Here is a 25,572-nt window from a genome sequence, read left to right as displayed (position 1 = left end):
GGGGGCGGGGGCGGGGGCGGGGGGGGGGGCCGGAATGCCTGAGAGCCTCTTTCCTAACGCCTAGTGCGTACTCATCATTCAACAAATGTTTACTGAACATGTTTCTGCGCCAGGCACCGTACAGCTGGTAACAAAATAAGAGTCCTTGCTCTTGTGGAGGTGACATTCTATTTTATATGCCTTACTTCACCAAGCGCTTTCAGAAACATCATATGGTTTGAGCCTCACAAACGTACTACAGTCAGGGAGAAAATTACTGTTTTCAAAACACAGATGAGAAAATCGGGGCAGAAACGTTTATGTAACTCGAGTTAGAGTTCACAGACAGAAAGGGCTCGAACCTCAAGCGCCTTACAGAAGAGCAGCCGCCCGGTCCGCTCTCCGCACCCCAGCCGGCGGCGCTCACACTGCAGTCCGCGTAGCCGCGACCCGGAGCCCAGACCCGGAGCCCCTCCGCGGAAGCCCCGGGTCCTGCCCCGCCACAGTTCCCGTCTTCCTAGTTCCTGCCTCAGCTATGCACACCCCTCCCCCCTGCATGCCCCTCACCTGGCCTCGGAGCTACCCAAAGTGCACGGGGGCAAGGGGGAAGGGGCGAAGATTGGCAGGCAGGGGCGCGGGTTGCCGGAAGCTGTCACCTTTCATCCCGGAAGCTCCCGCTGCCACGGGCGGTGCAGTTCCGGTTAGGCGGCAGAGTTTGTTTACGTTGCTCGCAGGTCTAGCCGCGGCCTTCCCCCAGCTCAGCCTCCAAGATGGGGAAATCCTTTGCCAATTTCATGTGCAAGAAGGACTTTCATCCTGCTTCCAAATCCAATATCAAAAAAGTGAGTAATGGGATGAGGGAGTGTTCTGGCCCTTGGCGCCTGGGTTCCCAGGGGCTGCTGGAGGTGAGTGGTGCTGACTCTCAGATCCTTGGGACAGTCGCCCCTTTTCCAGGCCTAAAGCCCCGGTGATATCGCCCCTTCTTCTCCACTGAGAAATTCGCTGACAAAGCTGGTCCTCGACGTTTATTCTACATCGGCCAGGAGACTGGCGGCTGTCATCGGCGCTGTCGGTTCTGTCGGTTAGAATGTCAATCTGTAAGACATGAAGACTGATAATAGGGTTCCTCGTTACTTCCCTCAACAGATTCTGGTTTTGCTTTTTCGGATCCCAGGGGTCACGGTTTCTGAGCTCTGCTATCCTGTACAAAGAAGACTCCCTTTTTATTTTATATCTTAAAAGGGAAATAAATTCACCTCTTACTTCCTCTTTTAATCCACCTGATAATGTAGTGTCTGTCTCATGACTTCGTTGAAATTTGGCTTTTAAGTAATCAATTATAGGTCCATTAGGTGCAGTACAGAAATACCCTACTGAATATTATAGCAGTGGAAAGCAGAATGGTGAAGTAGGAAGAGTCTGAGCTTTGGAATCAGACCTGGATTCTAGTTATTCTAGCACAGTCACTTTTAGCCCTGAGATCTTGCACAAAATAGTTAATATTCTTGATCTTCAATCTCCTAATCTGTAAATTAACAATGATCAGTATCAGTTGCTTTGACTTGTGAAATTGTTGTGAGGACTAAATAAGATGGTGTGTGTAAGGAATTTGAAACAAAGTACCACCTAGCAGTATGCCAGCCATGTGGAGTGCTCAATAAAATGTTAATTGCCCCTACACTCATACTTATTCTTAGCCTGCTCCTAAAATACAGATGTCCCTGGAGTTTTGTCCTTGACCTATATCTTGCTTTCTCTATATGCTTTCCCAAGCAATCACATCCAGTTTCATGGTTTTAACTACCCTGTCTTCACTCAGGACTCTCAAGTCTACAGCCCCAGATCTCTCCTCCTAGCTCAAGGCACCTCAAGACAATTATATACTAGACAATTTTATCTTAATATCCTTCAGGCGTCTCAAACTCAACATGTCTGAAATGGAACTTGTGTTTTATCCTAAATCTGCTGTTTTTATCCTTCCTGTCTCATGCGAGTAGAAATACAGGTAGTAACAGTCCATCTAGTCATCTAAACCAGAAATTCAAGATTCACCCTTTTCCTATCACCCATTTATCTAGTCAGCTGATGAGCTCTCTTGGTCTTACCCCCCAAATATCTCTCGATTCTCTCTCTCCTCTTTGTCACTACTGCCTGTGTCTTGGCTTACACCCTCATCGTCCTTCACCCAGACCACTACATTTCCCAACTGATTTTTCTGTCTCTAGCCTTGACCCTTCTCAAATCCATTCTCATAGCCATCAGAATAAGATTATTTTTTTATTTAGCAGCTTTATTGAGATATAATTCACATACCATAAATCACCCATTTGAAGTGTATAATTCAGTCGTTTTTAGTACATTCATAGATTTGTGCAATTATCACCACAAACAATTTTAGAACATTTCATCACCCCCCCCCCCAGAAAACCCCTATCTGTTAGCAGTCACTCCCCCTTAACCATGCCCCCTTCCTCGTAACTGCTGCCTCCCTTCACCCAGCCGTAGGCAACCACTGATCTGCATTATTTCTGTGGGTTTGCCTATTCTGGACATTTCATATAAATGGAATTATGCAGTGTGTGTTCTTTTGTGACTGGCTTCTTTCATTTAGCATAAAGTTTTCAAAGTTCATCCATGTTGTAGAATGTATCAGTACATCATTCCTTTTTATTGCTGAGTAATTCCATTGTGTGGATATAGCACATTTATTTCTCCATTCATCAGTTGATGAATATTTGGTTTGTTTCCGTAGACTAGTCTTTTTTCGTATGTGTGTGAAGATTAGCCCTGAGCTAACATCCATACCAGTCTTCCTCTGCTTTGTATATGGGACGACACCACAGCACGGCTCGATGAGTGGTGTGTAGGTCCAGGTTGGGGATCCGAACCTGCGAACCCCAGGCTGCTGAAGCAAAGTGCATGAACTTAACCACTACGCCACCAGCTGGCCCTCCATAGAGTAGTCTTTTTAAAGCACAAATCTGGTCTCTCCAGACCCTGTTAAAATACTACAGGATTAAATCCAAGTAATCTGGCTCCAGTTTTTCGTTCTTCATCCTCTACTGCTGTTCTCCTACCTCAGATTTTATACTCCAATGCTATCAAACTACTTACTTTCTATTTTACACCTTTGGGCCTTTGCCTGAGTTGTTCCCTCTGCCAATAATATCTTGCTGTTTTTGCCTTGGCAAAATTTTTTTTTTTAAAGATTGACACCTGAGCTAACAACTGTTTCCAGTCTTCTTTTTTTTTTTTTATTCTTCTCCCCAAAGCCCCCCAGTACATAGTTGTAGATTCTAGTTGTGGGACGCCACCTCAGCATGGCCTGATGAGCGGTGCCATGTCCACACCCAGGATCCAAACTGGCAAAACCCTGGGCCGCCAAAGTGGAGCATGCGAACTCAATCGCTCAGCCACGGGGCCGGCCCCTCCTTGGGAAAGTTTTGATCCTCTCCAAAACTCTGCTTAATATTTGTGAAGTTACTTGTGTCCAGAGTTATTTGTTGCAGCAGAGTTTGTAATAGAAAAGACCGGAAATTTAAATGCCCATCGGTACTGTAGGAGCTTGGTTAAATAAATGATAGGTGTAGCCCCACAATAAAATGATCTTCAGCCCCCTCCCCCTAAAAAAACAAGAAAGCTTTTTGTTTACTGATCTGGGAATGGTCTCCATGGTATAGAATTTTATTTTGTACGTAGCGTGTATGCATGTGCACATGTGCGCATCGTGTTACCATTTATAAAAAGAGTGACGGGGCCGGCCCCGTGGCCTAGTGCTTGAGTTCACACTCCGCTTCGGTGGCCCAGGGTTTGGTCGCTTCGGATCCTGGGCGTGGACATGGCACCGTTCATCAAGCCATGCTGAGGCCGCGTCCCACATAGCAGAGCCAGAAGGACTTACAACTAGAATGTACAACTATGTACTAGAGGGCTTTGGGGAAAAGAAGAAGAAGAAGAAAAAAAAGATTGGCAACATGCTGGCTCAGGGCCAATCTTTAAAAAGAAAAAAAAGAGTGAAGAAAGAATGTGTGTGTATATGTGTGTTTTCTGTATGTATTTTTTGTATATGTGCCTTAGAACATCTTTGGAAGGATATACAAGAAATGGATAACATTACTTGTGAATATAGATAATTAAAAAAATAAATAACTTTTAAAAAACGAAAGCTGCTATGAAGCATTCCATTATACCAGCCTTCCTCCCTGCCACCTAAAGTTAATGACCCTTTTATTCTATTGTTTATCTTGTACATATTTGTTATCCAAATATCAAACTGTCTTGTTATGATTTATTTATATAATTCTTATCTTTTCTTTTTTTGTTATGAAATAGTTTAAACATACAGAAAAGTCAGTATGATTTTCTATAGCAGATTCTGAGCATCTTGAGGACAAGAATATGTTTTCTTACTTCTCATTCTAGTCCATGATAACTACTCAATATGTATTCAAACTCTTGAGCAATCGAGTAAAATCTAACGCTTTAATTAAATGGTAGTTATCCTGTTAGAAGGAATATGTTATTATTAGGATGTTATTATGAATATCTTATTCTACCAGGCAGTGACACCTTACATTTCTCTGTTGCACTGTTTGCATTTTGAGCTACAGTGAAAGTTGCGCATATTTGCCTTTTGCTGCCAAGTGTAGGTTTTTCTTCTATAATGTTACTTCATAGGTATGAAGTCAGTGGAAGAAACTTTCAGGAATTTATACCAAAAGAAATTTTGGGTATATTCTGTCCCTGAAGGGTTCTCTTTTCATTTCCGCTTTTATTCTCCTCTCCCTATTAATCTTTCTTATCCACATCTCAAACTGTGTCCCCGCAGAACCTCCCTATCTCAGCATTACTAAAATACTAATTACCCCTGTTTTGCTTTTAAAATTGAGTAATGGTAGTCTTGTCCCACACCCTCCTCCCCACACTTATCTGCCCCCACCCACGGTTTATAATTACATATAATTTTCTCACCGTGAGTATTTGTCCTCGAATTTACCTTCTTAAGACTTGGCATGTTTGGAGAGAAAGTTTTAACTTGCTGTTGATGTTGAACGGCTGTCAAACACTTGGTCCTTTATTCTAAAAGTGGTAGGGATGCATTGGTACCTTTTAAAACTGGAAGTAACATGATTAAATATCGTTGCATAAGTTATGTGGGCTTTTTACCTTCACCACTTTTATGATTTTGAGAATGTCACATAGGGACACATTCAGCCTGGGGTGTGGATGTCCCTGAGCAGCTCCGGGACATCTGCTGCACTTCTGTCTTATCTCTTTATTTCTTTTCCTGTCTCGTCCTTTTTTCTACAACTACCTTTTGACCCCTTTCCATCTTTTCTCCTTGTCCTCCGTTCCTCCTCTTTTGGAGTGTCAGTGACACCCAGTGGCATCTGTGGGCATTGTTTAACCCTACTGGTTGTGCCCTGTGCTAAAGAGTTTTCTAGACTAGACATATTCCATGTAGGGAGGTGGTCGTTCTCATCTCTGAAATAACACAGGCACTGAGTGCAGGAAGCTGTCGTACCACGGGTGCTCAGAGTGGTTCTCACCTTTGACATTTTTGCCTTAAAGTTTGCTTCTTTTGAATGGTTGGATTCAAGGACTTATATCAAGTCACAAATCAAATTTTTCAGCTGTTATTTTGTGATGATGTTATTATGACCAAAATAGATTGTTTTAAACTGTAAACAATAGCGTTTTATATTTTATTATAAAAGAAAAGCAAACCTATTTAGTTTAAATCCAACTATTTCATTTAAAATTTTTATTTTATTAATTTAGGTATGGATGGCAGAACAGAAAATATCATATGATAAGAAGAAACAAGAAGAGTTAATGCAACAGTATCTTAAAGAGCAAGAATCATATGATAATAGGTAAGAAATTCCACTATACTGGTGTTTTGAGAATAATCAATTGCATGAGAATGATCCCTTACTGAATCAAATATTGAGTCAGCTTCTTTTTAATTGAATGCCCCAGTGATAGAATTCTTTTCTTGTCCTGTGAACTATCTTCACTCCTCATGTAGATGGCCACTTTTTCCAACCTAACCCATGATTCACATAAAATATAGATTGATGTGACTCCGTACAGTTGGTGAGCAAGTCCCAAATTAGGCAAAGCTTAGAATAATGAAAATCTATACTGGAACTGCTGAGACCTCTTAGAAAGATATGTCTTTAGTATACACTCAAATGAAAAGAGGCACAGAACAGCTTCAAGAGGTAAAGTGTCTGGACTTGCATGTCATTGTTCTGTTAATGGCAGGATCGTGGCTAGAGTTCCTCATTGGTTTTTTCCAGCACGGTACCTGTCCTTTAGCTGTTATCATTTATGTTTGTATTTGCAAATCTTATTCTGAAGCTGGGTTCTCTAGGTTAATCAAGCAAGTGAGTAGTGGTACTTTAATTATGAAGACCATACTTTCTCTTCCACTCAGTCCTGTTTTTCATCAAAATATAGAACTTAAGCAAAGTAATACTAAACTATTACTAAATACTCTCTTTAGACTATAGTATAGTTTATTAAGAGTAAAATTAAAGAAAACTTTAGTTCAATTAAGTACTTTTCTCACTAATTTTATTTAATCTGGTTAACTTTTATTGAGTACCTACTTCATGCAAGATAACATATGGTGTTGAGGGGCCTATAAAAGTGTGATACATAATTTCTTTCTACCCTCAGGAAAATCTAGTAAGGGATATATACATATAGTTCAAGGCTGAATATAATAACTGATGTATTGAAAACACACACTGCTTTAAAAACTAGCAGGCTAACATAGGACAGAATAATTCCATTTGAGATAACAAGGGAAGCTTCGTGAAAGAGGTGACATTTTGGCTGAAGTTGAAGAATGGTGAGGATTTAGATCAGTGGTTCTCAACTGAGGACCATTATTGCCCCCCAGGGGGTATGTGGGAATGTTTGAACACATTTTTGATTGTCACAACTCAGATGTTGTCACTACCAACATTTAGTGAGTGGAGGCTAGAGATGCTGCAATACAGCCTGCAATGCACAGGGCGGGCCCACACCACAAAGAATGATCTAGTCCAAAATGTCAATAGCACCACTGTTGAGAAACACTGATTTACGTATAGTAAAAGCTTATTAAAGATCAGCACAGTGGGAAAGTAGAGAGGATGTTCAAGAAACAGCCAATATTGAGTTAGACCAATAGAGGGATAGTGGAGGTAGGAAAGCAGGCTTGAAACAGGTTATAGTGTTCATGTTTATTCTTCATCTTAGAAGAGTTTTTTTTTTCCCTGTATAATTAATAAATATTTGAAGCTATGCAAATATCCTGTTTCTGCTTGATCTTTTGCCCACTAATTTTAGCATTCCTTAGTGGATCTTGCCTGCAGCAGTTATTACTGTGGTATTCTAACTCTGATTTTCTGTCTCTTTCATGCCCTCTACATTTTTTTTGTAATTTGAATTCCTCTGGAAAGAAGAATTTTTCCTTTCCCTCATTTAGTTATTTATTTAATCATTTATTTCTCTCAGTATGGGCTCACAGATATTTATTTAATGGGCTACAATCCAATACTGTTGTTACTTATTTTGTTGCTAAAATAGTTCCAGTTTTGGCCTTTGACCACTCTATCAACTTATATATCCATTTAACATCCATTTAACATGACCCATCCTTTTTTCTTTTTAAACCACTTCCTGTCTTTTATTTTTCCCTGCTCCAGCATTGGAATCAACCAGATTCCAGGGAACCCTGGTCCCTTTTATTGGAGAAAGATATTTAGAAACCAGGATCTGGGCACTAGGTGTGTTCAGTGCTTCTAGCTTGGGTTGTTCAAATGCAAATTTATGAGTAATTGGTGATTTGTAAAGTTTTTTATTCCTTATTCAAAAGATAGCCAATTCTGTTCTTTAGCTGTCTGTTGTTTTTTCTCTTTTAAGTTTTTACTATCCTAAATGTTTCTTAGCTTATGAATATTGATCCCTACATACTTTTTTAAAGATGATAATCACATTTATTATTCTGACCAGATAAATAAAAGGATTTAATGGGATGTCAAAAAATCTGTACATTCTGCTTAACGTCAACAGCAAAAAAAAAAAAAAAAAATACAGGTTTTTAGTTGAAGTTAAAACAAAATGCCAATATCATAGCTTTACCTTTTATTTTATATACCTGTTGAACTTTACATGATGTGGAAATTGACCTTCCAGTTTTGATTTTATGTTGTTTTTGTTTCAATATAAATGAAATGCTTTTTTTGAGGGTGAAGTATATATAACATAAAATTTGTTATTTTTAAGTGGGTAGTTCACTGGCATTAATTTCATTCAAAGTGTTGTGTACCATCGCCACTATCACCAGAACTTTTCCCATTACCCCAAATAGAAACTCTATACACGTTAACAATAACTCCCACTTCCCCCTCCCTCCAGCCCCTAGTACCCACTATTCTACTTTCTGTCTTTATGAATTTGCCTATTAAAGGTACCTCATATAAGTGCAGTTATACAATATTTGTCCTTTTGTGTCTGGCTTCTTTCACTTAGCGTAATGTGTTCAAGATTCATCCATATTGTAGCACATATCAGAACTTATTCTTTTTTATGGCCAAATAATATTCCATTGTATGTGTATACCACATTTTGTTTATCCATTCATCCATCATTGGACACTTAGGTTGCTTCTGCATTTCAGCTATTGTGAACAATGCTGCTGTAAACATTGGTGTACAAATATCTGTTAAAGTCCCTGCTTTCAGTTCCTTTTGGATATATACCTAGGATTGGAATTACTAGATTATATGGTAATTCTGTGTTTCGCTTTTGAAGAACCAACAAACCATTTGCCATAGTGGCTGCACCATTTTACATTCCCAGCAGTAATGGTTCTAATTTCTCTATACCCTCACCAAGGTTTATTATTTTCTCTCTCGCTCTCTTTTTTTTTTTTTGTGATAATAGCCATCCTAATGAGTGTGAAGTGGTATCTTCTGGTTTTGATTTACATTTCCCTGGTAACTAGTGATGTTAGGCTTTTCATGTGCTTGTTTTTTTTTTTAAGGTTTCTCTTCCTTTCTTTTCTTTCTTTCTTTCTTTTTTTTTGTTGAAGAAGATTGGCCCTGAGCTAACATCTGTTGCCAATCTTCCTCTTTTTTTTTTGCTTCTGAAAGTCCCAGTACATAGTTGTGTATCCTAGTTGTAAGTCCTTTTAGTTCTTCTATGTGGGGTGGCATCACAGCATGGCTTGATAAGCAGTGTGTAGATCTGCACCCACGATCCCAACCAGCAAACCCCAGGCTGCTGAAGAACGTGCAGACTTCACCACCACACCACTGGGCCAGCCCTGGTTTTAAAGTGGTGTTAATATAAGATATAATTTTCATACTTGTTTGAAGTGTATGTTGGTTTTAAGTACAGTTAGAGAGTTTGGGGACCATCACCATAATCTAATTTGAGAACATTTTCATCTTCTGAAAAAGAAATCTTATAGCCATTAGCAGTCAATCCCCATTCCCACACTCTGTCCTCCCTTCTGTCTCTCAACCCTAAGCAACCACTAATTTACTTTCTTTCCTTATAGATTTGCCTATTCTGGACCTGTCATTTAAATAGGATCAGATAACATATGCTCTTTTGCAACTGGCTTCTTTCATTTAATATAATGTTTTGAATTTCATCCATGTTGTAGGATGTATTGGTAGTTCATTCCTTTTTACTGCTGAATAGTATTTTATTATGGATGTAGATCCCTTCATCCTTTGCTCTCTTCTTTTTTATAGTTCTTTACAAACTCCAAGGAAATAAGAACAGAGGAATTCTAATCATGTGGTATATCATTTGTGATTGCCTTTTCCAGATATAAAAGGAAATTCTGTTCATCCTTGAGCCTCCATCTTTATAACCACTACTTTTACTTGGATCTTATGAATTAAAGCTTTAGTCCAACCAGTCATTCAATTTGTTGCAGAGGTGGTGTTTTTTTTTTTCAATTATTTTGTTGAGGTCACAATGGTCTGTAACATTGTGTGATTTCAGGTGTACATTGTTATTTATCAGTTTCTGTCTAGATTGCATCGTGTTCTCCACCAATAGTCTAATTTTTATCCATCACCATACATATGTGCCCCTTTACCCTTATGCCCACTCCCCAACCCCCTTCCCTTCTGGTAACCACTAACCTGTTCTCTTTATCCATGTGTTTGTTTTTCTTCCATATATGAGTGAAATCATGCAGTTTCTCAGAGGTTTTTTTCCTAAAAAGCACAGCATCTCTCTCTAAAGAGAACCCAAACAGGGAACCTTCAGTGTTAAAACAGGAATTTTGAAGTGCAGCAGACATTGATTCCGTCATAGTAATAAACCTGTTGTAGAATATCTTTAAATTATTCTCTCTTCATTGGCCTCACTCAAGAGTTTGATTCTGGGGCCAGCCCCGTGGCCGAGTTGTTAAGTTCGCTCGATCTGCTTCGGTGGCCCAGGGTTCCACTGGGTCGGATCCTGAGCGCAGACATGGCCCCGCTCATCAGGCCACGTTGAGGCGGCGTCCCACATCCCACAACTAGAAGGACCTGCAACTAAGATATACAACTGTGTACCAGGGGGGATTGGGGGAGATAAAGCAGAAAAAAATAAATTGGCAACAGTTGTTAGCTCAGGTGCCAATCTTTAAGAAAAAAAGAATTTGTTTCTCTCATAGACTTTAACTCTTAAAAGCATTAATTGGGTTTGATTTCCTAAAGTAATTCCAGAGAGACTCATTTTTTCCAAAACTGTTTGATCCTGCACAATTAAGAAAAAATGTTGGCACTGTTTAACTTAATTCCAAATTTGTACTGGCATATAGGATTTCAAAGCTTTGTTATTTCCACAGCATTTCAAAGTTTAAGAAAAGCATGTGCGAGTGGCCATGACATTTTTCCTCTTTTCTGTTGGGAGGATCTCTCAGGTAATGAGAAAGTCTCAGAACGTACAACCAGTTGCTAAAGAGGCAGCACTGTTTGAATTTCCATTCAGATATTTCAGATCGCATCTAGTCAGTGGAGTAAAGTTTTGGAACTTTATCTCTAACAAAAATATTTTATCTTAATTCCCTTAGGGTTTGGCGGAGGCCGGGGGATGCGGCAGTTACTCTGTAATGTTTTCCTCCTACATAAAATTGTTAACTTTATGTCTTGTTTCCTTTAGATTGCTTATGGGTGATGAACGAGTAAAGAATGGCCTTAATTTCATGTATGAGGCCCCGCCCGGAGCTAAAAAAGGTGTTTGTCTCATTTTCTTTTTTTTAAGTCTTTGATGTGTTTGCAGCTAAAGATTGAGAACTGCTATGACAGATATTTTTTTAAAGTTGCTATTATTCTGTGAAGATAATTAAAAATAATAATACTCTAATTAATACAAGAGAATAAATACTAAAAATTGTCTAATCTAGTAATATTTCTTGACTAGTCCTTCGGGGAGGACAAAAATCTCAACATCAGCAGAAGTGCATTTATTCTTTTATAATATCTATCTTTAGTCCTTCTTATTGAATATACCTGTAAATAGAAAGCAAAATGCTCACTTCAATGAAAAATGTAGAAGTTTAAAAATTAGGAATTAACACACTTATTAAATGCTTTCTCTTATTCAATATTTTGTTTTGTCCTTCAGTGATTTGAATTTTCTTGTGAAAGAAGAAAAAAAATCAAACCAATAAATGCTTACAAGTTTCAGTTAAATACCATGATACGATAGTGTAGTATATGATAGCAGACTTTTATGTTGAAGTTTTTAACTTGACCTGTGTTTTTTTCCTCCATATTTTTGATATGCAATCAAGAAAACAAAGAGGTAAAGTACTATTTTCTATGTTTGGATTTACTTGCAATAGATTTTAGTTTTATAGAAAAATTGAAAGGCTTTTTAATGAATGTTTTTAGAAAGAAGAAACAGAAGGAGAGACCGAATACAAATTTGAATGGCAGAAAGGAGCCCCACGAGAAAAGTAAGAACTGGCTTTCTTTTAAGATGAAAATATGTATCATTAAATTTATCTAATATTCCATCTTACATTGCGGTTTCATTCACTAGAGAAGACAGCTAATGAGAAAAGTTATTTTTAATGATTTGTCATATGCAACTAATTTGCTTGATCATAGTCTTTAGTTTTATGTATTTTTTCACTTTTTTAATCACAAATCATCACACTGGACACTTAATAATGAAGTGTTTGGAAATACTACATAGATTTTATAGTTCTATATATTTATTGAACTTATACATTTCCTAATGTACTTAGAACTATAAAAATATTTTTCAGAATAACTGCTATTTAATTTATTAAATTATTTTTAATATTGTGTTTGTACATTTTCTCTACTTAATAGATATGCCAAAGATGATATGAACATCAGAGATCAGCCCTTTGGTATTCAGGCAAGTGACACGTATTTTACTCTGTAAGAATAATTTTTATTTAATAAATACTTCTTTATGTTATTGTCCAAAAGATATTTAAGCTGATAAAGGGCCCTGTGGTTTCTATTTGTATCAGATAATAGAAGGTCTAGGGGAGAAAACATTAAATGTAGTAGACTGATAAAAATAGGAATCAAGGTTTTGTAGTAAGGGTTATGATGTTAATGGTCTCTGCAGTTTGCGGGGAATTTGGAGAATTCGCTCTGTTTCTTTAGAACCGGTACAGACTATCACCAGAGGGCAGATCTTGGTTATAAATAACATTTTCTGGAACACTGCCTTGCTTATTCCTTACATATTGTCTGTGGCTGCCTTCCCGCTACATTGGCAGGGTTGGGTAGTTACACGAGAGACCTCTGGCTTGTAAAGCCTAAAATATTTATTATCTGGCCCCTTACAGAAGAAGTTTGCCAGCTCCTGGTTTAGGAAATTGAAACTTTAAAGATTAACTTTTTAAAATTAGAGAATTTAAAATTAAGCCATGACATAATTCTTTTTTGGTATTTTACCATTTCTTTTTGGATGACATTGTTTTATTGCCACCAAGTAACAGTCACAAAGAAATAGGATTCAGCTTAGCTTTTAGGCAGAATTTATAGTAGAAGATTTTAGTATTTGTATTTAATTACCAAATATAGTTATGGAGTCTCTTTCCTTGGAGATCTTTTAATCATATGAGTAATTTAACTTAAACTCTGCCAAAGAGTAGGGAGTTGAACATTGGTTTATATTTTTATTCTTTTAGTAACCAAAATAACGTTCACTATTTCTCAGGTTCGAAATGTGAGGTGCATTAAATGTCACAAATGGGGTCATGTGAACACAGATCGAGAATGTCCTTTGTTTGGTCTTTCTGGAATCAATGCCAGTTCGGTTCCCACTGATGGCTCAGGTAGGCACTAGACATAATTTATTTATTTGTTTTAGAATTTATATTGAGGACAAACAAGGAAAGATAAAGTGACATTTTTCTTTAATCTCTGGGTATTGTTTTTGTTTGGTTGGGTTTTTTTTGTCTGTCACATTCCCAAAATATGATGGTCAATGGGAAACTCTAATCATATGTTTTGAATTTGAAATGCTGTGTATTAGAATTAAATTTCATTTTTCTAGTCAAGGGCCCTGTGAACTTGATTTTTAAAGTAAAATGTATATTAAACATAGTTTATCATGTTAGTAACCTAAAAATAGAAGGAAGATATTTGTGTCCTCCTGAATTGTAAATGTAGGCTGGACCAGAAGCCTTCAGGAATCGCCTCTTTTAAACTCTTTAAAATTCAGTTTAAAAAGATGTTAAATGTGGTTTTTACTTGAAAGTTCTTTACTTTCCTGCATCTTATTGTCTACTCAAAAAAAACTGGTCTAATTTGGTTTGGATCAATTGGGTTCTTTTTATAAAAAGATATGAAAACTGAAAAGATTTAATTATTTCTCACTGCCTTGTTAGCATATTATTGAGACAGCCACACTGATCCAACCATAATTTATAATAAATCGTAATAGAAATAACCTGCTTAACCCTGTAAGCTTAAGCAAGTCATTTCACTTTTATGAGCTTCAACTCATTTAGTATAACTCAAGAGGTTTTCAGCATTTTTTAAACAGTTATAGAACCTGTTTTTTTTTTTTATTTTAAAGAAATCTTACATGAAACCCAATATATAGAGCGTATAAAGGCAGAGCTGCTCCATTGAAGGAAATGCTCTGGGCACGAAGCCCCATCCTCTTCGGCTCTGAGGCACCTCTTTAGACTCCCTATGGCTGCCACTGCCACTCTGAGCCAAGGGTTACTCTCAGCCAGCACATGACCTTCAGCCCCTGTTCTGTAGCTAGACATCCTGCATCCTTCCTGCAAGCCAGATGCAGACAGGAGGATTCAAGATGCTGGGTCTTGCATTAGGAGTTTAGGAATTTGACCCGTTGTCAAGTTTGACATTATTTCTTTAACGTTGTTAATGGATGTCAGAATGGGTAGAAGAAGTACACAGATAGAGTATTATGATGGATTTTTTAAAAATCCTATTGCTTTAAAAAAAAGGTTAAGAAACCACATTTTAAGTAGAGAGAAAACTGCTTGCTCAGTGATAAGAGACTATTGATAGAGACCTTGGTCTGGCACTCTCTGACAGAACATCCCACTGATGCCACAGTGCAGGTACTCTTAAAACCCTCATGCTGTTGCTGCCTCCTCTCCTGTCCTCACCCAATGGTGAGAGAAGGGAGAGAGGCCCCAAAAGAAACAAAACCCCAAAGAAAATGGGGGTGGAGTAGGTCATATATGAAGAACATGGCTCAAATATTTCTGACCACTAATTTTAGTAGTCACAGGGATGTGTTGTTATATCTGAAAGGTATGTTCTGTTTTCTGGAAGGAAGTGCATCTTTCTTATCCTTTCCTTCACTCTGGCCTTGTGGTGCTCTTACAACTGCATGACTCATGTTGGCTAGGGGCAGGCAGCGGTAGGAGCTGTCTTTGTTCGTCACCCTCATCTTACTTTAATCCTGTTTCTGAGAGAATGAGTAGGATGACTCCAGACTCAGCCCTTCATCTAGTAATCGATAGACCTGCTTTCTCTTGAGTGTGTGTTAGAAAGTCTACTAACAGCAATCAAAAGACCTAGTGCTATTTAGTTAGCCTATCATTAAGAGTATTGAAAACAGTGAATTCAAATGTAATGAAGCTGGTTATTGGCTCTTCTCCAGCCCTCCGTTTATGTTCATTAACTTACAATAATTCAGTCATTCATTTTATACAATCAGGTTTTTGTACCCTACCTGTGGTGGGATTTTACTGTAGTACTATTCTTCAATCAAATGAACTTTTTCAAAATAAAGTGAATGAAGTAGAAAAATGCTCGAGTTTTTGGCTCCTGTGTAAGCAAGCTTGAGAAGTCTATAAATTAGTGACTCTCTTTATCTAAATAAATTGAGCAGTTGGGTGGTAGAGGATGAAAAGTATTACCTTTATTGAAATATTATAGTTAATATCCTTAATATATAAAATGTTCTTTCAAATCAATATGAAAAAGGTGAACATACAAACACAAAGGAGCAAAGGATGTATATATGGGTGGTTTGCAAAAGGAGGAATTCAAACGGTCGTTAAACTTCGGAGAACATTTTCAACAACATTAATTACCAAAGTAGTGTAAACTAAAATATTATCTTTTTGCCTATCAAATTTGGTAAAGATTTAAAAGACCTATGCATCCAGCATTGGAGCAAGTGTGGTAAAATGAACTTTTTAATCCACTGCTGATAATTGGAGCAGCCTTTCTGAAGAGTCATATGATATGTGTCAAAAGCCTTAAAAACATGCATATCCTTTCACCTTGAAATTCAGCTTCCAGGAATTTATAAGAAAGTGATAAGGTACATACTCTAGGGTTTATAGTAGTGAAAGATTAGAAACAACCCTAAGTGTCCATCAGTAAGGAGTTGGAAAAAGAAACTCACTTATTCAGCAGTCATTTATAAAGCACATATTCTGTGCCAGGCATTTTTCTAGGCTCTACAAACATGTTATCAAGACAGAAAAGGTCCTTATTTTCATTATATTGGGAGACATAAAATAAATAAGAAAATGAATAATATTAACTTAATAAATAAACATTAAAATACTAGGTATGTATAAGTTCTATGATGAAAATTAAGTTGGATACTGTGATGAGAACTAAATGGGGAGTAACTTTAGGCTAAGTGGTTAGGAAGGGCCCCTCTGAAGCAATGATGTTAAGCTGAGACCTCAATGACAGGAAAAATACAGCCACGCAAGACCTGGGAGAAGAGCATTTGGCATCTTAGGCAAAAGGAACAGCCTTCCACACAGAGGGAACCATAAATTCTGAGAGGCAGTGTATTTAGTGGTTAAGAACTGACTGTCGAGCTATGGAGCTACGTGGATGCCTGATTTGGAACCCCTGCTCTGCTACTTAGTAGTTATGTGCCTTAAGCAAGCTGCTTAACCTCTCTGCGCCTCAGTGCGCTAGTGTCTCTAAAATAGATATTATTGCACTACCTGCCTCATAAGGTTGTTAGGAGAACTAAACAAGTTAATGTGTGTGTAGTGCTTGGAATAGTGCCTGGCACATAGTAAGCACTCTATGAGTATTTTTTTTAGATAAATTGTGTTGCATCCACCAAAAACGGAATACCATGTGGCCATAAGATATAGATATATGAATAGAGCTATAGATGTATAGATATAGATATAGAGAGCTATAGATGTCGACATGGAAGGATAGACCAGGATAAAGCAAGTAAAAAAAAAAATTAAGAAGCAATATTGTTTAAAAGATGTGAGGATAGACTGCAAAATGTCATTCAGTGGTTAAATGGCCTCCTAGAATGAGTATTTCTTAAATCTGTAAGATTTGAGAAGCTTTGCCTTAGATGGTGAAAGGATGGCTCACCAAATTAAGAGGCCAAATGAAAGTCAATTCTTAGAACTGAGATTATTATATTTGGCAACCATGTATTTGATGTCCTGCATTTCAGCCATAAAATTTCTTTTTTCAACTTCTGTGTTCCAAGCTTATAGCATAGATATGGGCTCTACTCCTAGTTTAAAATCTAATCAGAAACATTAAATTAACATATCACATAAGAAACAGTAACTCAGTTTACAGTCTAATCGGAAAACAAAACTAGAGCATTATGTAAGAATATATTTAATAGAGAATAACTGAGTGCTAAATTATGTGGTTAATAGAGAAAGTGGGACTAAAGTGACCTTTGAAGAATTACTAGGATTTAGACAGATAGAAAGGTTGACCAAAAGGAAAGACCAGAAGAAAAACAGGTGCAGATTTATCTTGAGTGATTTCAAATGAGCAGAACCAGATTTGAACTCTCAAAATGACTCTCAAAAAAAGCTTGGCCATGGATGCTGCAGCCGGTGTTTCTCAAACTTACCTAATGTAAAGGATCACTTACGTATTCTGTTAAAGGTCTTGGTTCCCAAGCCCCTGTCTGAGACCTGTTGAACTAGAGTCCTGAGAGGAGCCTGAGACTCACTCCCACATCATGCTCATGATCCGAAAGTTTAGGAAAACAGTTGTAAGCAAAAATGATGCCATTGAATAGTCTGTGTACGTGTGGTGTGTGGTGTTTGTTTTTGGAAGGGAGCGGCATAGAGGAGAAGGAGAGATGGTAATGTGCCAAAAGAGCTTTTTTTTTTTAAGGGAAATGTTCATTTCAACATCATTTCTAATTTTTCGCTGTTGTGAACTAAATATCCAGCACTAGGGGAATGGCAGAATAAACTGTTGATATATCAAGTGAATTAAAGAGAACCAGTTGAATCTACGTTATGATTCTAATAATATAAAACTACATGCATATGGATTAGGACTGGAAGGAAACATGGAAGAATGAAAATAGTTAATATGTTAATTTGGTGAAATTACAGGAGATTTTCTTTTACTTTTATATTAAAATGTGTAATTAAAATTGGGAAAGAAACTTAAAATTTCGGCTTTTCAGACATTGAATATCACATGATAGTCTTCAGAAGGCTAATGTTTTCCTTTGTACTCCAATATTAAATTTATTTTCAGAATAATTGGAACAGCTAAAGAAAGCAAAGAGTTACTGGTGTGTTATAAAGGGTATGTTTGTGATGAGAAATTACTGGCAGACTAAATTAATTCTTCACCTCAGTCTTTATAGAAAAATGAGTTAGGGGAATTTCCGTTTCCGATTTTTCCTTTCAAACCGAAAAAGTATAAGTGTGGGAACAGATACTAGTAAATACACAGGCTATCTTTAATTTCTTAAGTCTTGTAACTTACTTATTTAAGAATATCTCCAAACACTGAACTCTATGATAAAATTATGGTAAAAATAGATCAACAACTTTCACCATCTGTGATACCACATAAGATGATGAAAGTTACTGATCTGTTTGTGATGTACTGCCAAGGTAAAGAACCATCAGCTTCAGCTGTATATAAGAACAATTGAAGATTTGGGGAACGTACCTTTTTTTATCTGTTTGTTTCCATTGTGTTTTACTAGTATTACACAGTCATGAATTTATCCTAAGGGAATAATCATGGATATGTCCGAAGATTTTGTTGCAAAGCATTGTGTATAATAGTAAGAGAGAGAGAGAGAGAACCTAAGTATCTAATTAAAAGATATTAAGTAGATAATTATGGGATATTGTTACAATGGAATACTATACTGTGCAGCCATTAAAAATGATATGAAGATTTCTTAATGATATGGATGTTGTTTACAACATTTGGTCAAATAAAAAAGCAGGTTATAAAACAAAGTAGTTACATGGATTCCATTCATGTTTCTCTTTATATCTTTAAGTACACATACAGACAGATACTTTTAGAAAAATGCCAGGAAGGAGATGGACCAGAACATTAACAATGGTTTTGTCTGGGTGTGGGATTTCTTGAGATTTTTAGTTTCATCTTTTTTGCTTATCTGTATTTGCAACACTGGAGGTAAATTACATTAATAATTTTTTAAATGAGCATTATTTTAGAAGAATTTAAAATTGTACATAGAAATAAATTATTTAAAATTGTATTGCTCAGTTAAGACCTTTAAAGTTTGATCTGAATTCAGCAGTACCACTTAACTGACACTAATGAAATCTCTTAAAGGTTTCTCAAAAGCAAAATCAAAACTCTGCTATGTCAAATAGGAAAGCAAATAATAACAATGTTGTATTCTGAATCTGAATGCAATGAAAAATAAACTGGCCAATTTCCTAATCCACTTGCTGATTCAAGCTAAAAAAATCTTTTCATTTAAAAAAAATCACCTATTGAATAATGTCTCACCAGTGAATAGAGATTATTTCTGCAGTAAGGCAATTTCAGTGGATGTGGTTATCATGGGATAATCACACCCCTGGGGTACAGCCTTGTGCCTGTAATCTCCCAGGAGTGTAATTATTTCATGATAACCGCACCCCCTGGTGTTACATTATTTCTATTATGAAATTCTTAGTTTAGTATATAAAGTAACTTACTTTGATCACTGGAAACTACAAGGTGCTGTTAGAATTTTCCAGCTGTGAGGTTTACAGAGACCAGCTATAAGATTTACTTCTCCTTTACAAAGTTAAATTAGGCAATCAAAATGCTTCTTTGGGCTAAGCTGGTTTAGAATATCTTTTCTACTGATAAGATCATCTTAACTTTATACACTTTCATCCACTCTAGGTACATCAAAATTATATGTAAAACTTGCAAGCTTCAGTGATGACTAAATTTTTATAAAATATTTTTATATTACAATATACAGTTATCTGTTCCTTAACAACAGGGATACATTCTGAGAAATGCGTCATTAGGTGATTTCGTCATTGTGTGACCATCATAGAGTGTACTTACACAAACCTAGATGGTATAGCCTACCTCACACCTAGGCTAGATGGTGCTAATCTTATGGGACCACTGTTGTATATTCAGTCTGTTGTTCACCAAAATGTGGTTATGCGACACATGACTGTAATTAAGTGGCCAGCCCACCTGCCTTTTATCTATTCTCTATAGCCCTTATTCTTATCATTGACTCTTACCATCTGTCACTTACCCATGTTTTTAATGTGTACTGAAGTAAACATAATTTTTTTAATCCACAGTTGGGGATTTTCAACAAAGCAAGGGGGGGTGTTTTGTTTTGGTTTGATTTTTTGGCTTTTTTAATAGATATAATAGTTATATATATCAGTATGCCTCCTACTTAATCTTTTTGTTTGTTTTGTTTTAGTCTTATTTGTGTTTTTTAATAGACTTTATTTTTTAGAGCAGTTTTAGGTTCACAGCAAAATTGAAAGGAAAGTACAGAGATTGCCCATATACCCTCTATCCCCACAAATGCATAGCCTCCCCCATTATCAACATCCTCTACAAGAATGGTACATTTGTTACAATTGATGAACCTACACTGACACATCATTATCACCCAAAGTCCATAGTTTACATTAGGGCTCACTCGGTGGTGTACATTTTATGGGTTTGGTCAAATGTATAATGACATGGATCTACCATTATAGTATCATACAGAGTCGTTTCACTGCCCTAAAAGTCCTCTGTGCTCTGCCTAGTCATCCCTCCCTCCCCTATAACCCTCTACAGCAACTGATCTTTTTATTGTCTCCATAGTTTTGCCTCTTCCTAAAGATAGTATAGTTGGAATCTTATAGTATGTAGCCTTTTCACATTGGCTTCTTTCACTTAGTAATATGCATTTAAGGTTCCCCTATGTCTTTTCATGGTTTAATAGCTCATTTATTTTTAGTACTAAATAATATTCCATTGTCTGGATGTACCACAGTTTATTCATCCATTCACTTACTGGAGGACATCTTGCTTGCTCTCAAGTTTTGGCAATTATGAATAAAGCTGCTATAAATATCCATGTGCAGGTTTTTGTGTAGTCATAAATTTTCAGCTCCTGTGGGTAAATACCAAGGAACGTGATTGCTGGATTGAGTGGTAAGAGGATGTTTAGTTTTAGAAGAAACTGCCAGACTGACATGCAAAGTAGCTGTACCATTTTGCATTCCCACCAGCAATGAATGAGAGTTCCTGTTGCTCCACATCCTCACCAACATTTGGCATTATCAGTGTTAATAATTTTGGCCATTCTAATAGGTTTATAATGATATCTCTTTGTTGTTTTATTTTGCCTTTCCTTGATGACATATGATGTAGTGCATCATATACACTTGGCCTATACACTTGGCTCTCCCTATCTGCAAATTCTGTGTCTACAGATTCAACCAACCACGTATCAAAAGGCCTCTAGTGCTTGCATCTGTACTGAACATGTACAGACTTTTTTTCTTGTCATTATTCCCTAAACAATACTGTATAACAACTATTTACAGAGCATTTACATTGTATTAGGTATTATAAGTAATCTAGAGATGATTTAAAGTATATGGAAAGATGTACATAGGTTATATGCAAATACTGCACCGTTTTATTTAAGGGGCTTGAGCATCCCTGGATTTTGGTATCTTCGGGGGTGCTGGAACCAATCCTCTGGATTCCAAGGGACAACCGTACTTGTTGTCTGTATGTCTTCCTCGTGAGGTATCTCTTAAAGCCTTTGGCCCATTTTTTAAATTGGGTTGTTTGTTTTCTTATTGTTGAGTTTTAAGGGTTCTTTGTATATTTTGGATAGCAGTCCTTTATCAAGTGTGTCGTCTGCAAACATTTTCTCCCAGTCAGTGTCTTGTCTTTTCGTTTTCTTGAGCAAGTGTTTTTTAACAGCTTTATTAAGTGATAATTTACATACCATACAGTTGACCCATTTAAAGTGTACAATTCAATGGCTTTGAATTTTTCTGTTCACAGAGTTTTACATCCATCACCACAGTCCATTCTAGAACATTTCCTTACCCTAAGTGGAAATCCCACACCTCTCAGCCCTCACCCTCCAGCCCCCGGTCTTCGCCAGCCCTAGGCAGCCACTAATCTACTTTCTACTTTTTTTTAGAATGCCTACACTGTAGATTTAATATAAATGGAATCATACAATATATAGTAAAGAAAATAGTTTTAGTATTACTTTCTTTGCCTTTAAATTTGACACTTTGACACAATTAGAATTGCCTTTTCCTTCCACCCCGAACATGTAGCTTCCAGTGGCCTCTCCCCGTTGAGTCTGGATGTTATTACCCTCCGTGTACATCAGTGTGCAAGAATTTACACAGAGTATCCTTAGCCAGGGAAACTCACACAAGCTGTCCAGAGTTTTTATTAGGGTTTAATTGCATAGGCATGATTGATTGAATCATCGGCCATGTGGCTGAACTCAGTCTCTAGTCCCTCTCCCTTCGCCAGAGGTCAGGCTGATATCATGTGGCTCAAAGCCCCAACCGTCTAATCACATGGTTGGCATTTCTGGTGTGGCCAGCCTAATCCTGAGTCATCTCCTTAGCATAACCTATCTAGGGGCTCACCCTGAGTCAGCTCATTAACAGAAACTATCAGGTCCCACCATGAATAGCAAAGATACTCCTATCACTCAGGAAATTTCCAGAATTTAGAGGCTCCCTACCAACAACTGGGGACAAAGGCCAGCCAAGTTTTTTATTACACAGCAGTTGTACTTTCATTTTCATTTAGTTCAATATATTTTAAATTTTCTCGAGACCTCTTCTTTGACCCATGTATTATTTAGAAGTGTGTTGTTTAATCTCCACATATTTGTGAATTTTTCTGGATATCTTTCTGTTACTGATCTCTAGTTTAACTCCATTTTGTTCTGAGAGCATTTTTGTGTGTGATTTCCATTCTTTTACGTTTGTTTAAGGTGTGTTATATTGCCCAGAATGTGATCTGTCTTGGTGAATGTTCCGTATGAGCTTGAGAAGATTGTATTCTGCTGTTTTGGATGAAGTATTCTATAAATGTCAACTAGATCCAGTTGATAGATAGTTCACTTCAACTATATCCTGCTAATTTTCTGCCTGCCAGATCCATCCATTTCTGATAGAGGGGCATTGAAGTCTCCAACTGTAATAGTGGATTTATCTATTTCTAAAAACATTTGTGTCAGTTTTTGCCTTACGCATTTTGATGCCCTGCTGTTAGGTGCATACACATTTGGGATTGTTGTGTCTTCTTAGAGAATGGACCCCTTTTTCATTATGTAATTGTATTTCTTGATCCTTGATAAATTTCCTTGGTCTGAAATCTGCTTTGTCTGAAATTAATATAGATACTCCAGCTTTATTTGATTAGTGTTAGCATGGTATATTCTTCTCCATTCCTTTGTTTTTAATCTATCTATATTTTTATATTTAAAGTGGGTTTCAGGTAGACGACATATAGTTGGATTTTTTATCTTTTATTGATATAATTGGATTAAGATCTACAGTGTTTATAATTGTTTCTATTTGTTGCCCTCATTCTTTGTTTCTTTTTTTATAATCTACTCTTTTTTGCTTTGTCTAGTTTTTTTTTTTTAAAGATTTTATTTTTTTCGTTTTTCTCCCCAAAGCCCCCCAGTACATAGTTGTATATTCTTCGTTGTGGGTCCTTCTAGTTGTGGCATGTGGGATGCTGCCTCAGCGTGGTTTGATGAGCAGTGCCATGTCCGCGCCCAGGATTCGAACCAATGAAACACTGGGCCACCTGCAGCGGAGCGCGCGAACTTAACCACTCGGCCATGGGGCCAGCCCCTGCTTTCTCTAGTTTTAATTGAGCATTTTCTATGATTCTGTTTTCTTTCCTCTCTTAGCATATCAATTACACTTATTTGTTTTTAATTTTTAGCAGTTGCCCTAGGATTTGCAGTATACATTTACAACTAATCTAAGTCCACTTTCAAATAACACTATACCACTTCACAAGTAGTGCCAAAACATTATAAGAGAGTAAACCAATTCCTGTTATATGATGCAATTCCTTCCTCCTATTCCTTATAACATTGCTGTCATACATTTCGTTTGTCCATATATCATAGGATATATTGTTGCTGTTATCATTTTGGACAAGCTCTTATCTGTTGGATCAGTTAAGAATAAGAAAAATAAAGTATTTTATCTTACTTTCATTTATTCCTTCTCAAGTGCTCTTTCTGTCTTTATCTAGATCTGAGTTTCTGATCTATGTCATTTTCCTTCTCTCTGAAGAATTTCTTTGAATATTTCTGGCAAGGCAGGTCCATTGGTGACAAATGCCTCAATTTTTGTTTGTCTGTGAAAGTCTTTATTTCTCCTTCACTTTTGAAGGATAATTTCACTTGATACAGAATTCTATGTTGGTAGGTTTTTTCTTTCAACATTTTAAATATTTCACTCCACTCTCCTCTTTCTAGTATGGTCTCTTAAGAGAAGTCTGATATAATTCTTATCCTTGTTCCTCTCTAGGTAAGGTTTTATTTATTTATTTATTTATCTATTCATTCATTCATTTATTTATTTATTTATTTATTTTAAAGATTTTATTTTTCCTTTTTCTCCCAAGATCCCCCCAATACATAGTTGTATGTTTTTTTTAGTTGTGGGTCCTTCTAGTTGTGGCATGTGGAACGCCACCTCAGCATGGCTTGATGAGCTGTGCCATGTCCGCCCCCAGGATCTGAACCAGCGAAACCCTGGGCTGCTGAAGCAGAATGCTCGAACTTAACCACTCAGCCACAGGGCTGGCCCCAAGGTTTATTTTTTCCCTCTAGCATCTTTCAGAATTTTCTCTTCATCTTTGACTTTCTGCGGCTTGAATATGATATACCTAGGTGTAGATTTTTTTGCTGTTTATCCTGGTTGGTGTTCTCTGGGCTTCTTAGATCTGTGGTTTGGTGTCTGTCATTCGTCTTGGGAAATCTCAGCCACTATTATTTCAAATATTTCTTCTGTTCTTTTCTCTCTTCTTTTTCTGGTATTCCTGTCATACATATGTTACACTTTTTGTAATTGTCCCACAGTTCTGAGATATTTTGGTTTCCTTTTTTTTTTTTAAGATTTTATTTATTTCCTTTTTCTCCCCAAAGCCCCCTGGTTCATAGTTGTATATTCTTAGTTGTCAGTCCTTCTAGTTGTGGCATGTGGGATGCCTCCTCAGCATGGCTTGACAAGCAGTGCCATGTCCCTGCCCAGGATCCAAACCGGCAAAACCCTGGGCTGCCGCAGTGGAATGTGCAAACTCAACCACTAGGCCACGGGGCGGGCCCCTCCTTTTTTTTTTTTAATTGTCGCATTTTCTTTCCCTTTGCTCTTGAGTCTGAGAAGTTTCTATTGACATATCTTAAAGCTCATTGATTCTTTCCTTGGCTGTGTCCAGCCTACTGGTGAGCTCATCAAAGGCATTCTTTGTTTCTAATAGTGTTTTTTATTTCTAGCATTTCCTTTAGATTTTTTCTTGGAATTCCTATCTCTCTGCTTACATTACCCATCTGTTCTTGCATCTTGTCCACTTTTTCCATTAGAGCCCTTAGCATATTAATCTGTTATTTTAAATTCTCAATCTGATAATTCCAGACTTTCTATCATAGCTGAGTCTGATTCTGACGCTCACTTTGTCTCTCCAGACTGGTTTTTGCCTTTTAGCATACTTGTAATTTTTTGTTGAAAGCCAGACATGATAGGTAGATGGAACTGAGGTAAATAGGCCTTTAGTGTGAAGTTTTGTGTTTATCTGGCTAGGAGTTAGGTTGTGTTTACTGTTTGCT

The 25,572-nt window shown here is 37.1% G+C and overlaps 2 protein-coding genes across 4 annotated transcripts in view; one reads left to right on the top strand and one right to left on the bottom strand.

The window, feature by feature from the left end:
• Window positions 1-658, bottom strand: part of SCRN3 (secernin 3) — a 34,513-nt gene extending 33,855 nt beyond the window's left edge. The window contains exon 1 of one of the 3 annotated variants that reach the window (XM_046658683.1): window positions 547-658. The gene's annotated coding sequence lies outside the window, so the exon portion shown is untranslated. The other 2 variants (XM_046658682.1, XM_046658684.1) reach the window with 2 other exon arrangements.
• CIR1 (corepressor interacting with RBPJ, CIR1) overlaps window positions 658-25,572 on the top strand; it is a 38,061-nt gene continuing 13,146 nt past the window's right edge. Inside the window, exons 1-7 of the mRNA XM_046658681.1 lie at window positions 658-821; window positions 5,761-5,855; window positions 11,146-11,219; window positions 11,780-11,790; window positions 11,880-11,944; window positions 12,327-12,375; window positions 13,192-13,309. Of these exons, the coding sequence (XP_046514637.1) occupies window positions 750-821; window positions 5,761-5,855; window positions 11,146-11,219; window positions 11,780-11,790; window positions 11,880-11,944; window positions 12,327-12,375; window positions 13,192-13,309 (484 nt within the window). The 5' untranslated portion in view covers window positions 658-749. The remainder of the gene's footprint in view (window positions 822-5,760; window positions 5,856-11,145; window positions 11,220-11,779; window positions 11,791-11,879; window positions 11,945-12,326; window positions 12,376-13,191; window positions 13,310-25,572) is intronic.

This window comes from Equus quagga, chromosome 4, assembly GCF_021613505.1.
Source record: "Equus quagga isolate Etosha38 chromosome 4, UCLA_HA_Equagga_1.0, whole genome shotgun sequence".
Classification (NCBI taxonomy): Eukaryota; Metazoa; Chordata; class Mammalia; order Perissodactyla; family Equidae; genus Equus; species Equus quagga.
The sequence above is the reverse complement of the archived record's forward strand: the minus strand, read 5'-3'. Positions and strand labels throughout refer to the sequence as shown.